Source organism: Astyanax mexicanus, chromosome 5 (assembly GCF_023375975.1).
Source record: "Astyanax mexicanus isolate ESR-SI-001 chromosome 5, AstMex3_surface, whole genome shotgun sequence".
In the NCBI taxonomy this organism is placed as follows: Eukaryota; Metazoa; Chordata; class Actinopteri; order Characiformes; family Acestrorhamphidae; genus Astyanax; species Astyanax mexicanus.
This window is the reverse complement of record NC_064412.1, coordinates 27,994,123-28,008,938: the sequence shown is the minus strand read 5'-3', so window position 1 is coordinate 28,008,938 and position 14,816 is coordinate 27,994,123. Positions and strand designations below refer to the sequence as shown.

General features: G+C 35.2%; 1 protein-coding gene across 2 annotated transcripts in view; it reads left to right on the top strand.

Annotated features, from left to right (window-relative positions):
- Window positions 1–11,633: 11,633 nt before the first annotated feature.
- The window catches only part of card14 (caspase recruitment domain family, member 14), a 28,580-nt gene continuing 25,397 nt past the window's right edge, over window positions 11,634–14,816 (top strand). For both annotated transcript variants that reach the window (XM_007234405.4, XM_007234404.4), the window contains exon 1: window positions 11,634–12,125. In XM_007234405.4, the coding sequence (XP_007234467.3) occupies window positions 11,912–12,125 (214 nt within the window). In that variant the 5' untranslated portion in view covers window positions 11,634–11,911. The remainder of the gene's footprint in view (window positions 12,126–14,816) is intronic.

The following is a 14,816-nucleotide window of genomic DNA, read 5'->3' as shown; positions in this document are numbered from 1 at the left end:
TATTATTATTATTATTATTATTATTATTATTATTATTATTATTATTGCTAGCATTTTTATTATTATAGCCAGCATTTGTCTAATTATTTTTATAATGATTATTATAGTTTGCGTTATTATTATTACTAGCATTTTATTAGACTTCCATTTGATAACAGGAGAAACTATCAATAATGCACCTAGCAAGCTAGTTAGCTATACTAGCTAATGCTGAGCTATGTGGGCTAACGTAAAATATAAGAAAAAAAAACTTTGTAGTGTGTAGGTATGATATAGTTTATAGGCATATAGTTTAAAGCCTTTCTCTAGTTTTCTAGTGGTAGGCTTTACTGGTCTCCTTGACGTTGAGGTTAATTTTTAGAAGCTCTTGTAAACACCAGCTGATAATACTGCCATAACGAGTGTATTGGAAAAGCCAAACAGGAAACGCTGGAGCAGCACTGATGAGAATGCGGAAGTAGTTGTGCAAAGAGCGCATTCCATGATAGTTCGCTATGAATTAATCCAGCGTGAGCTCCGTGGCCCCGCCCCCGGAGTGAAAATCATGAATCTGATTGGTTAGACTTGCTTCGACTTTGCTAATAGATTCATTACTACACCCTTCTCAGGAATCAGGAAAAGAGTCACGCAGTCACGTGGGGGCAGAAGCCATTTTAAAAAGCTTTCATTGGTTAAAACCGCTGTCAGTCAGATAAGAGTCCTGTAGCAACTGAAAAATGCAGACTAATGCTTTGAATTAGTTGCTGTTTTTTTATTTGAGTTAATTTATTAAATACATTCTTACACTTACAATAGCTATGATATATATTTCCTGCTTAAAAATTCTGCAATTATTTACATGCACTTTTTGTCACCCCTTCTCTGAAGGGTTAGAAGGGCCTCACTGAACACCACTGCTGAAAGTTATATGCCAACCAGAAAATTGATGGTCTATCAGTTGTCTTTACAATGTGATACATGACCTCCCCATCTGAACTTTTGTTTAAGTGCGTTGATGTAAGCATTTTTTAATTTAGTTTGCTGGCAGATGGTGGTATTTAGAATTTTCTTGACCAGTTTAATTCTGAATATCTGTCATTTCATGGCTTACTGAGACATTTGGAGCTTTTGCTTTTCAGTTTCTCGAACAGTCCACTCTTCACAGCCAAAGTTTCTAATTACTGATAGAACTACTTAATTGAATAAGAGAGCTCAGACCTTACTGTCCTTCATCTTCAGTTTGTAGTCATGTGTGATCATTTGGACAATATATATATATACTTGTCAACAAACAAGATATCATCACAATTTAAAAGAATTGCATCTGTGGTGCATTGAACGTTCTTTATCAATTAGGTTTTTGAGACCTATTTGAGCTCTAGCTTAATTTAGTTTTTCCAGCATTTCTGTAATGTTTTTTTTATGTTGTATGCAAAGAGAATGATACCATTGGTAAACTGCAAATAACTGAACGATTTTCCATCAGTCATGATGCCTCAGCTCTATCATAGAGTCAGTAAGTTTAGACCCCACTCTGTAAGTGTTAATTCCAGACATTGTCATGAGTTATGGGACTATTTAAAAACTTTTTTAGTGTAAAATAAAGCACTAAATCTCCAAACTTCTTGGACCACACATCACCTGTGTTCAATTGAAAATTCATAAGTCAAAAAAAAAAAAAAAAAAAAAAAATCCACAGGAAGGCATGTGCCACTCAGGCAATTATAAACATTGGCCTCCACACGTCATACATCTATTGTCTTTTGCCATTAGTTCACTTCCCTAATTGTGTGGTGTACACGGCTGGTTTTGACATCTGCAAATAGGTATGGTATGAAGTTTGATTAGTGTTTCTGTTAAGTGCAGTTTGCCTGCTGAGACATCTCAGAACAGGCATGTGGTGTCCACATGGCTTCCCTTAGAACCGTTAATAAGGTTAATAATGCAGATACTTATCTTAATGCTAAAATTATTGGAAATTACTTGTTTTTTTTTGGTATATCTTGTGGCATTCTACTCTTTAAATTGGTGATAATAACTACAGTACTGTAGTTATGAAAGTACATATGGCACCCAATAAAATTAAATTAAATATTACAAATATTATACGCAAAAAGTACAGGTGAAAGATTTCAAACCATAAACATTTGCATGCAGCAAAAAGGTCATCTGGTGTGTCACCTTGGGACGCATTGTGCATCACTGCTTTACAGTTGGAGCTGAACAAACATCACGCGATGAACTCTACCCCAGGAAAAAAGAGCCAGTTACAACACTGTGAAGGATTAAAAGTTGAACTTTTGAAGATTTTCAATCAACACTCTTAGAATTTGACTTGTGTTCAGGTCTGATGGAGTGGAACAAGATAATATTTGTTTACATGCTTTTCCTTTTTAGCATTCATGTAAATGTGGACACCATTTCCACATCAAACCAGTTTCTCCAAGTTTATATGTTGCGTACTGTCACAACCAGGCCTTAAAACAACTGCTGGGCTCAGTTTCACTAACTGTTAAGTAGGCAGGTGACAATAGAACAGCTCTGCAGTAATTACAGTAATTGGCACAGTAGTTTGGTACAGTTCATTGTTGCTACAACAATTAAACACTGGTAACTGTTTAAAGAAATAATGGATACTGGACTTGAACTTTTTCTGCTGTGTCTGTGTCTGTATCTACTTCAAGAAAGGCACAAGAATATTATGTGATTGATCACGATTAATTGTACTTGTTAAACTAAAATCAGGTTTAACACAAATTTGTTTCCTTTTTCATACTTATATCTTTTTTTAACTTATGATATGTGCTTTTTTAAAAATAAAAATTGTATCATTCTTTTAAAAATTATAATATGTACTTAAATACATACTAAATGTACTATTTTATAATTGTAATTAAGCTGTATTTAAATACAACATAAAAACATCAAAATGTGCTTGTGAGTGCTTTTTTGCACAGCTTCTGCAAACTAAAGTAGATTAAAGTGTTTTTGAACACCTTTTTAAATACAATTAAAGTATATTGTAAATGTACTATTTTGCGTATTTATGCACATATTGTGTACACTTTAATGCTACTGAAAAGAAAATACACTACAGTGCACTTTAATCAGTATTTAATGTCACTATATTTTATCAAGACAATGTATAATCTAATTGCTTAAAAATAGATTTTATGCAAATACATAAAGTATATTTAATGTGTATTTTCAAAAAGTATATTCAATAGAAAATGCACTTTTAGTATTCTTTACCTAATTTGAACATTTTTAATGCCCTTAAGTATACTTCCTTTTCACAAGGGTTTTTAATGTGCTGAGTAAAAGTTTAACAGAGAACTTTAGCATTAAACTGGAGAGAAAGCGAGAGAGAGAGAGAGAGAGAGAGAGAGAGAAGAAGAAGAAGAAGAATGATGATGGGGGTTTGGTGAAGGTTAAATATGTGATTTATAGGATATTTCAGCATAAATAAAACTTAAACTACCTTCTGAACTTAACGGTAGCCTCTAAAGCAATTTCCAGGTTCTGTAAAAAGAGTGAAACATTTTGACAGATAAGTTGACAACAGCACTTTTTCTAATTTCCCAGTACCTGTGAACAATCACAGGACAGGCAGAGAGACCCAGGATAATGTCATTTCTATGTAATTTCAAAATTTATAAGACCACCGGCACACAAACGACACCAAACAGGAAGCCACTACTCTCCTCTCAGTGATCATGGACTAGAACACCATGTTATTGTTAACAGGCTTGTGGATTTTGGATTGTACTAGTTAGATTCTTCCTACAGAACATTGTCAGGCTTTAAGTCTTAGTACTGATGTTTCTCCGGAATGCTGCCTTTCTCCATTCCTCTATTCTCTGTATACAAATGGCTCTCTCATGATGACACAGTGAAACTGCAAACAATTTGCATATGACCTACAAAATTTGTACACTGTAAAAATATAAAACGTTGAGAAAACTCAAAATGTCAAGGCAACTTAATGCACTTATTTTATTTAGTTTTAAAGCCAACTCAAACTTTTAGGTTTTGATAAAAAACAGATGTCCCAACTAGAAATTTTTAGTTCAGATCATTTTTTTTCTATATGCATAAAAACATTATTATTAAGACTCACCAACTTTAAATGCACTTTGTGTTGTCAGTTGGCCTCATTTAGGTTATACGAACTATTTCGTAATTTCTGAGGACTTTCCTTTAGGATCAACTAAAACAATTAACTTGTGTCAATCACATGTTTTACATAAATCAAACTCACACATCAAATCAAACACATAATAAACACAAGACTATATTTTTGTTAGTTTAAGTCTGTTCTCAGTTAAGCAACTGAGAATTAATGACTATTATGTATAAATCTTATTATCAATCATATAAGCTTGAGTTAATGCAAATATGACCAGGTGCACCCAGCCAACATATAATCACACTGAGCAACACAAAACACAGTAACTTACTCTTATAGCCTTCAACACTGAGATCAAACAATTAACTACTATGTAACCAGTGGCGATTGCTCTAAGACTGCAAGGGAAGCTCAGCTTCCCCTAAAATGTAAAAAAAAATAAGTGTTTAAATATATACTGTTTTGTGTACATGTACCTGATTAAATATGCGCTACACCGCGCTGAACTTAGTTCAGAATCAGCTTCTTATCACTGGTAACACCGCGGCTTTCCTCTCACAGCTTCACAGCGCTGCTTGAAACAGTGCGGACGCTGAGCGTCCACAGACTTCAATAGCGGAGCAAAGCGCGCGGCGAAACGAGACGAGTCATTGGATAAACGCTGGGCTTTGTCCCGCCCATCGGACGCTCAGCGTCTCTGGGGGTCTATGGAGCCGTGGGCTGGCCTCGGCCGGCCCGGACGCTCAGCTTCTGCGTGATGATTGGATGATCTGTCTGAGGCGGAGTCCCTTTTTGATTGACAGCGAAATGAGCGAATCAGCGATCTTTTAGTGTAAAAATCCGTTTTGGAGAAGCCATTTGATAGTCTTCCATACGAAGAAAAACTTAGAGTTAAACAGCAGGGCAGATCAACTGCTCAGATTAATTTGGTGTAAAAGGTGGGGAAAAGTAACAGGTATTTTCAGCTGTTCTGGTATGATAAAGTGAGCTGGCTGACTGGAAGTGCTGTAACAAATAAAATGTCCTGATGTCCATGCCTCTTGATGAAACTATCTCAGGACATAAATGAACTGGGACAAGTAGTAAGTATTGTGTTATCATTAAAAATAATTAAAATAATTTAAATTAATAAAGGGATTATTTAAGGAAATTAAAACTGTCCAAAAAGGAAATAAATTTACCTGCATTTTTTCCTTTACCAACTTTAAAGATTTTGAGTAATTTTTTTTTTTACTGATCATTTTATGTTTATTCATGTCATAGCGTCTTTTTTATGTAATTGTTCAATGTAAAGAATGGGTACCTTTTTGTTGTGTAGTGAAAACTTGAAAATACTGCCTTTTGTTTACAAAAAAAAATCTCAGGGACAGTAGAATTTACGTATAAATAAAACTACATATGTTAAGATGTAGGCCGAAATTGAGCTTCCCCTCCTTGAAAGACCAGCATCCGCCACTGTATGTAACATGTATGTAAATCTCAAGAGAAGGCAGCCTGTGGGGAATGATTACACACTGATGGTGAGTGAGAGGTGGGAGGTCACACACAATATGCAAATAATGTGAACAACATCAGGTAAACCCCCTGCATGATTGCACAGTAGACCCTGTTTAACTAAAGAGTCAAACTGAGCATGTGCAGTAGAGCAGAGTAGTTGTCATGGGCTGCGTCCAGAAACTTTTGCTACTCCTCCTCTCCTACTCCTCCTTTCCTACTCCTCCTCTCCTACCCCGGAAGAAGGTGGAGGAATCGAGGAGAGGAGAGGAGAGGAGGAGGAGGAATGGAGGGAAGGAGCTGTAATTGGGGAAATGGGACAGCTGATCCCTTTTAGATAGGATGTTGACTACCGTTGAACTGAGCCAATCACAACGCTCACTTTCAGCACGTTTCAGAACATTACTATCACACACAGCTAAAAATTCAGATATTCCAATAAAATCCTGTTTACTCCCAGCCGCATTTTTGGCCGCATCTCTGACCAGTGACTCTGGCAGCCCTATCTGACCTCAGACCTCAGTCCCTAAGTTAAAATAAATAAGTAAATAAATGAATTAATTAAAATTATATATATATATATATATATATATTAAATAATATATGTTTTTATATGTATAACATGATACACATAGGGTCATAAATATAGTTTTACTGAGCATACAGTTTATCTAAACTATAAATTATATTACTGCTTTACTGGCTGTTTAATTAGATAAGGAACCTAGTTAATTAATATGTTTATGACGTATATTTGGGCGTTGCCTTCCCCATTTTCGCGTTCTCTTTGGGCGTGGATGCAGTGATGTCATTGGAAAATCCTTAAAAGTCTTCCGGAGTAGGATACACTGATGTAACCTCCGTTGGAAGCCTACTACAGGTGGATTTTAAGCAGCTTCTTTCGTCTCCTACGGTATTCGGACAGGCGGCAAGATGGCGTCACGAAATCAGTTTCCGGGTCACGGAGGAGAGGAGGAGGATCGGTAGGAAAAAGGAGACACTTTTGGGGTTTCTGGACGCAGCCATGGCCTTAACTAGGGTCAAACTACAATTTGTAAACTTTTGCTGAGATAGATTATTTAGTTAGGTGAACTTTTAACAAGAAACGTAATAATGTTCAGTGAGGCAATTCGTTTGCTATAGTTTATGGTGCAATTTTATATTTTTTGTTCAGCTGATTTAAAAATCTCATTAAGGAGAACAATTTTAAGTTATGTTTTTACAGTGTATATGACATCACAGTAATTGGGTGGATGAGCAATGATGATGAATCTGTGTGTAATCTGCAGTGTAATATTGGGGAAAGAAATCGAGAGGCTGAGACAGGGAAGAACACAGTAGACTTATTTGAAATGGATGGTTGGGTAATGTTTGTTAAAATTCCTAACTGCATATGGTACAGAGTGGCAATGAACATTTTTTGTATTTGCACACATATGTGAAAGAAGGAAGCAAACTATGATGCACATTACAGTAGTGAGAACAAAACGTGCAGGGAAAGTGAGAAAGCCCATAGGGGCTTATATACAGAAATTTCCCTCAAAAAATACATACAGTATCATAAAAGAAGATCACATAAGTCACATAAATAATACATACTCATGCTTACATATACATACATACATACATACGTATATGTATACACACACATACAAACACATTCATACAGTAGTAGTTGTTATAAGGAAAGAATATATAATAATAAACCCAAAAATTGAGTAAAGGATTAGTGTTTACACATTTAAATCATATATGGAGAGGAGATAATCTTTCATTACAGATCTCTCGGTAAGATATGGTAAACTGTCCAAGTGATGAAATCATTAGCATTAATGCTATCTCTAAACAAAGTTTTGCTTAACTGTTGTGTAATCTTGCCAACGCCTGGCCCTGTTTCGTTGTTGTCTTGTTTCTGCCCTAGCTTTTGATTTGATGTTTTTTTAAATGCTTTTTTTTATTTAACATATTACGTGAGAAAAAATCATCAAAATATCAAAGTCAAAATTCATCACTTACACCAATTTTAAATCTAAAAATATACATACAATTTCTAGTTATTTTAGTCTAAATTATGGACATTTTCAAGAGACCACTTCAATTCTGAATTAGTTTCTTTGATTTAAACCGAACATTGTTTTATTTTATAAAATAAGGACAACATTTCTTCCAAATTCTTAATAAAAATATTGTATTTTAGAACATTTATTTGCAGAAAATGAGAAATGGCTGGAATGACAAAAAAGAGGCAGAGTTTAAGACTTCAAATAATGCAAAGAAAACAAGATCATATTCCTAAAGTTTTAAGAGTTCATAAATTAATATTTGGTGGAACAACCCTGGTTTTTAATCAAAGTTTTCCTACATATTGGCATGTTCTCCTCCATCAGTCTTACACACTGCTTTTGGATACATTCATGCCAATACTGGTGCAAAAACTCAAGCAGTTCAGCTTGGTTTGATGGCTTGTGGAGGTTTTCAATTTGGTAAAATCAAAGAAACTCATCATTTTTAAGTGGTCTTATTTTTTCCAGAGCTTCTTATGTTGCTCACATAAGTTGAATACATGTCGCTATATGTACATACTGTTAAATTTGAAATACATGGTGTGAATTTAACCCAATAAACACATTAGAATTTGGTGTTAACTACACTAACTTTATTGGCTTAAGTTTAAAGAAACTCGTTTTGCCTTGTTTGGCTGTTTGGGTTTATTTAATTACAGATACAAAATGAAACAAAATGAAAAATGTGGTTCCATTGAGTGATGATGATCTGACGCTGCTCTTTAGCAGAGGGTTGCATAATATGCCATTCATAAGAACATGACGATTTATTACTGACTCATCCTGAAGCTTCCTTTGTCCCACAGAGGGACAAAAATACAAATGACATATGCCAGCCTTCACAAAACAAAACACAAACGATGAACACAGAAACTCCACTGAATTATTGAGGAAACTGTTGTATGTATTGCCAATAAAGGATAGTAAAATTACAATAAATCACTGTGACGACAGATTACAGCATGATACTGTATAATAGAATATTAACTTACTGGAAATGATTTTTTGGCATAAACAAATACATTATAATACTGTAATTATTCTTTACTATAACTATATGTAAGTTTGGGGTCTTCAGTTGCCAATAAATTACTGTCAGCAGAAACACTACAAAAATACTGCATTGCAGTTCGGAGCCAGCATGAAGTCATGCTTTGCAGTAAAGAAAACACAAAAATGACATCTTTCCTATTGGCCCCAACATCCTTTTTTTGGCATAATGGGTGTGCCTTCCAGGGCTACCTTTCCTTAAGTGTTTCGTTATGTTCAAAATAATGGTTGACTGCTTGGTTACAAGGTTATGGGTCTTGAGTGCAAGTTACCTAACACTGCTTTATCTTCTTTAGATACACCCTGACAGCAAACTATGGAAGAATGCACAGTAAAAACAGGAGAGGATCTCCCAACACACAAAAATGATAATAATAATGAATGTTTGAAATGTTATTGTTTTATGTTTTAATGTATCTTCTATTAAATCCAAACATGGACTTTTAAACCAAGAAACTTTTTAAACCAGCTTAAACACTCGTTGCTTTGTTTTCCTTTTTTCCTTTATTTTAAATAAAAAATGTTTAAAAAAAGAGTGTGTAATGGGAAGAAAATTAAGGTTTAAAAATTCATGTTTTAATGTAAAAGAGTCTTCTCATATTTTAAATGTCTGCTTTCATGTCTCAAAGCAGACGCATTAATAAAATCATGTAAAACATTCCAAACTTGCCTAAAATTATCTTTGGGCCGGGAAATTTCTCCTGTGCATCCTTACATAGTATGCTGTCCAGGTACAGACAAGAAGTGTGCAGCAACTTGCACTTACAGCCTACAACACTTTGGCCTGGCAATCAAATATTACATCAAACAAAACCGCGTATTCAAAGAAAGAGTTCACACTGATGGTGACTTAGGGGTGTGGGGGTGTGGGGGGGGGGGGTTCAGGCCCATTATGCAAATAAAGGATGTTGGGGCCAATTGGAATGATGTCATTTTTGTGTAACATTCTTAGAAAAGCTAGATTTTTGTACCAACATGTTTTCTACTAAGAGGAAGTGATGGAGTCTTGATTGTCAACACATCTTTTTCGTAATAATTGTTCCAGACTTGAGTATCTCTGAGAGTTGCACCTGTGGGATGATTGTGTTCTTTGAAACCAAACTGAAAAAACCTGCCGGTTCTGAGCATGTATGAGGAGTATGTTTCTCAGTTAGTTTTCATAATTCGTTCCCATTATTAAGTAAGAAACACCCTGTGATAATTTAGCCAGTATCACATAGGGTCCCATCATTTCAGGGTGGAGGAGGAGCAGTGGACTGGAATGATGCCATCATGCTTCATACCTACTGTTTACCTGCTGCTCCAGGAATTCACCTGCAGACTGTGGTGATTGTGTGTGTGTGTGTAAGTGTGAAAGAGAGTGTGTGATGGACAGATCTCTGCGGGTAAGAGGGAATGAGAGTTGTGTGTGTGGAATGTGTGTTGTTTTCCCGTCATCTCCCCCTTCCTCCTGCACTCTCATTTCCTCTCAGTCTGCAGGACTTTGGACTCGGCGTTTGCTTTAGATAGCAGCGGAGTAATGAATCTCGGTCAAGCACAAACACAGGGGTTCTTGTAGGGTGTGTGTGTGTGAGAGAGTGCTTTAGAGAAATAGCATTATTTATTTTCTATTATTATTATTATTATTATTATTATTACTGCTGCAGTTGTAAAAAAAAATGACAGAGTGTAAGAAAGAGAAAAAGGGAAAGAATGCAAATGACAAGAGATAAAAAGTGAGAGGTAGAGCAAAAGAAAGAGAAAAGGTGACAACAGAGAGAGAGAGAGACTAGAAAGAGAGACCAGAGAAATAGAAAAGGGAGAGAGCAGAGAGGGAGGAAGAAAGTGACAGAGACAGAGTAAGACGGAGAAAAAGGAAAAAAAATACAAATTGTGAGACACTAAAGAGAGAGAGAAAACGTGAGAGACCAGACAGAGAGAGAGATAGAGAGAGTAGGAAGAGAAAAAGTGAGAGACCGGGGAGAGAGAGAGAGAGAGAGAGAGAGACAAAGAAATGCTCAGCATAGAGAGAGAGAGAGGAAGAGATACATGAATGAAAAAAGATTCAAGGCAATAAATCTTTTTTTTTTTTCTTTGATAAGAATGTTTGTATTACAACATTCTTAATGTAAGATTAGTTTGCTTATTTTAGCAACACCAACCGTATTCAGTCTCACTGATTTGAACTGTTACCTTATTTTAAGCCATGTGAACTGAAAATAAGTACAAAGAGACACCAGTCAGATTATTCTGATTATTGTGTCGTAATTTAAGATAAAAACAACATTTGTTATTTGATTCAAATCTTACTTCAATGAATTTATTTTAAGAAATCCCAAATAGCAGATTGTTTTGTTTAATCTCTTCTGCAAATTGATTTTTTTGCAGTGTTTACACTGATCAGCCATAATATTAGAACCATTTGCCTGATCTTATTTAGTTCCCTCATGTACTGCCAAAACAGCTCTGATCTGTCGAGGCAGAGATTTCACATAATTAGTATTAACTTCAGCCGTTTCAAAATAACCAACCTCTTCATGATCATCAATGAGAGGGAGTCTTTTAACAAGAATAAAACAATGATGTCTGGACAACTGAGCCAGAACATCTCTACAGTGAGGCCTTAGAATTTTTATGCTTGCCAATTTTTTCCTGTTTCTTCACTTGCTGCCTTATTTATCCACTCCTTTACAATGTGTCACTGGAACAAGATGATCAGTGTAATTGTACTTCCCTTTTATTTTAACGTCCACTGGTTTTAAAGTAATTGCTAACCTGTCTGTGTGCGTGTGTGTGTGTGTGAGAATATGTGTAGGTGTGTGTGGTTGTGGTTTCTAAGGAAACATTACTGCTCGTATTTCAAGTTTTCTCACGCACTGTTTATTGGGAGGTGTCTCTCTCTCTCTCTCTCTCTCTCTAAGCACATCCCACTGCCTTCCATTCTTCATTATCAGCTCTGAATGTGTGTGGTGTGTGTGTTTGCTGCAGTTACAGGCGTCTAAAGCAGCTATCAGTGTGTGTGAGTGTGTGATCATGACAGGAGAAGATTTTCCAGGGTGTGTGAGTGAGAGATAGAGAGCATGTGTGAGTGTACTATAGAATAGCTTTTATTATTTTTTTTAGTCTTTATGTGCTACTAGTGATTTTGGATTTCTGTGGGACACTTTATGAGGTGTGTGAGTGTGTGTGAGGAGTGTGTAAGTGTGTGTGTGGTGCCATGGCGGGGGACAGCGTGGAGGAGACCCCTGATCTGAAGGATATGGATGAAGAGGAGCTGTGGGATCTGATTAATGATAACAGGCATGCTATCTCTCTGGGCGTGCGGCCCTGCGTTCTCATCCCCTACCTGCGGCAGGTACGCGTGCTGACCGATCTGGACGAGGACGAAATCCTCACCTGCCTAAAGTTTAACAACCGCAGCATGAGGACCAGTGAGTACACACACACACACACACACACACACACACACACTTACGTTTTACAGGAATAAAGTGTTATATAACTTGCTGGATTCTTTAAAAGGGTTATTTAGTAAAAACTTAATATCTGGATGCTTAAATGAATCTTTCACTGATTTTCTTGCAGATATTTTTAATAGAGCCTTAAAAATTCTTCTATATATCAATATACTGCACCCACTTCCAAATGTTCTATATAGAACCACTCCAGCTCAAACAATCAAATTGAACACATGTTTGTTTTAGTTTTTGGGCTGGTTAAAGGGTTCCACAAATATAAGGAACACTTCTTGCAGATGTATTCTTCATTTCTTCATAGAACCTTCACGGTTCTCTAGAGCAGTATGCTGCAAAAAGCATTATTCAATGGTTGTATAAGGAACTATTAGGACTCAGAGAAACTTCTGAACACTTAAATGATGCTTTGTCTGGTTTAAAGGTTCTTCAAATATGAAGAAAAGCTTATTAAAGATCGTTGTGATAAAGCAAAACCACTAAAACTAATACCGATACAAACATAAAGCTGATTTATTAATATTAATACAATCTGAGAGCTTTTTAGGGAAATGTGATTTTATAAAATACTGTATTCTAATTACAATACTTAATTGCATGTTACATAAATATTACAATTACAGTACTTACAGTATTGTACCCCTTGGTTATACCACTACCCCTACATTAGGGTTTATTAATGTAATAAACTGACTTTATTAACACAACCCATTACAAATAAAAGTTATAACCCATTCACAATGCTACCGTGGTGCATGGAGTTCACAAGCTCCAGCATTACATCAAAGGTTGTTGATTATTAGCAAAATATTTTAATCACAATATTTTTATTGAAAACACAGCTAGGAAGGGTTAGTTATTAAAACAGATAATAATATTTAAAGTGCTCTGAAATACTTTCAGTTAAACAGAAATAACTCTACCCTCAGTAATGAAACCTGTACTTGATCAGTTTAGGTATTTTACGTATTGTTGAAAAACCATATAAAATTGATGGCATTGTAATTCCAATTCATTTTGGAGCATTTCTGTTGGTCCCTTCATCTTTTTTACAAATTATGATTAAAAAAAATCAATAATATTTTATATATGGACAAAAAATTAATAACATTTTATATAAGAGCAAGTTGCAATTTAATTTACTGCAAAGCTTGGTTCTGCTGCCAGCATTTTTTAAAATATTATTTTGGTAACATGTAAAGTACATATGGTTATTGAAAAGAATAGCTGCAGTGTTATAATGTATTTATTTATGCCAAAATATACTCTAAAAAAGCTGTAATACTCTGTAACCCATTTATACTACAATTGAGATGCAAAGTATTTATAGACATGCAAAGGCAAAATAAAGATGCAAAGAATTACAGCAAAATCACTTTAATAAAAAAATAACAATATTTTAATGATATGTGTATTTCTATACTGCCTTTAAATACATCAATATATTTGAAAATCAAGAAAAAAATAGTGACAGAAGATGTATACTGTAGCCAATTCCTGTATTTTATTTACACTAAATTTATGCAGTAAATAACTGGTTGATGATGTCTTATTGTAAAAGCTGTAGAACACAATGTATCTAGGATGCCCTATGAAACCAGCTGCCACTTGTATGTCCAACAGTAACATTTGAGGGAAAAAGAGGTGGTTACATTTAAACGTTTCCCAAAAATGTATTGCTTTGTTTTGAGACACCAGGCAAACCACATAAATCTACCACATGCAAAAGCTTATTATAGGCTGTAAAATGTATATTCACTCTGTTTGAGTAGAGTTCACCCCATATGTTTAGTAAATGCTGCATACATTAAACAGCTATGCCCAGCTCTATTTTTACTTTGCTTTTTTGGTAACTAAAGATGCAAAACATTTAAAGTGCATATGATTATTGTAAAGAATACCTGCAGTGGTGTAATGTATTTATTTATGCCAAAACATACTTTAAAAAGATGTAATACTCTTTAATCCATTTATACTAAACTAATATTCATATTTTACAGTAATATTCTATAATATTTCTCGCAAACTTTTTACTATGTATTGTGAGAATTACAACGTGAGTTATTTGTAAGTTATTGTAGGGCAACAGTGTGAGTCCCTGTTAGTGATTAAATTATATTGAATTTAGTTACTTAAAATTAACAAGGAATCAATATATCACAACCAATATATAAATTAGAGGCCGACCGATCGATCGGCCAGCCGATTTAATCGGCCGATTTTTGTTATTTTTTTATCAATCGGCATCGGCCGATTTTCTTATTTGGCCGCGCCGATTTTAATCCGGCACATCTGCGGGCAGCTACTTGGAACGCAGCGCAAGGTTTCAAGAGTGAGCAAGACTTTCAACGGGTAAGGCATCCATTTTTACAATCCAGTGTCCCAAAGTCTATATTTTCTCTCATGATTAGTAATCTGTGATGTTGCTTCATTTACTGAAAAAGAATAGAATTTCAACTGCATCGGTGTTGTAGCATTTCTCTCCAAACGAAACTATGCTTAGCGTTGATGGCAGGAGTGCATTTGGAATGCGCCCTGACTATGCAAGGCAAGCCCTATCTATAAGCTCTAGTATAAAATAACTGACGTCTCTTCTTCAGAAACGAAAATCTAAGTAAATAAAATCAAATTAACACTTGATATTTTCAG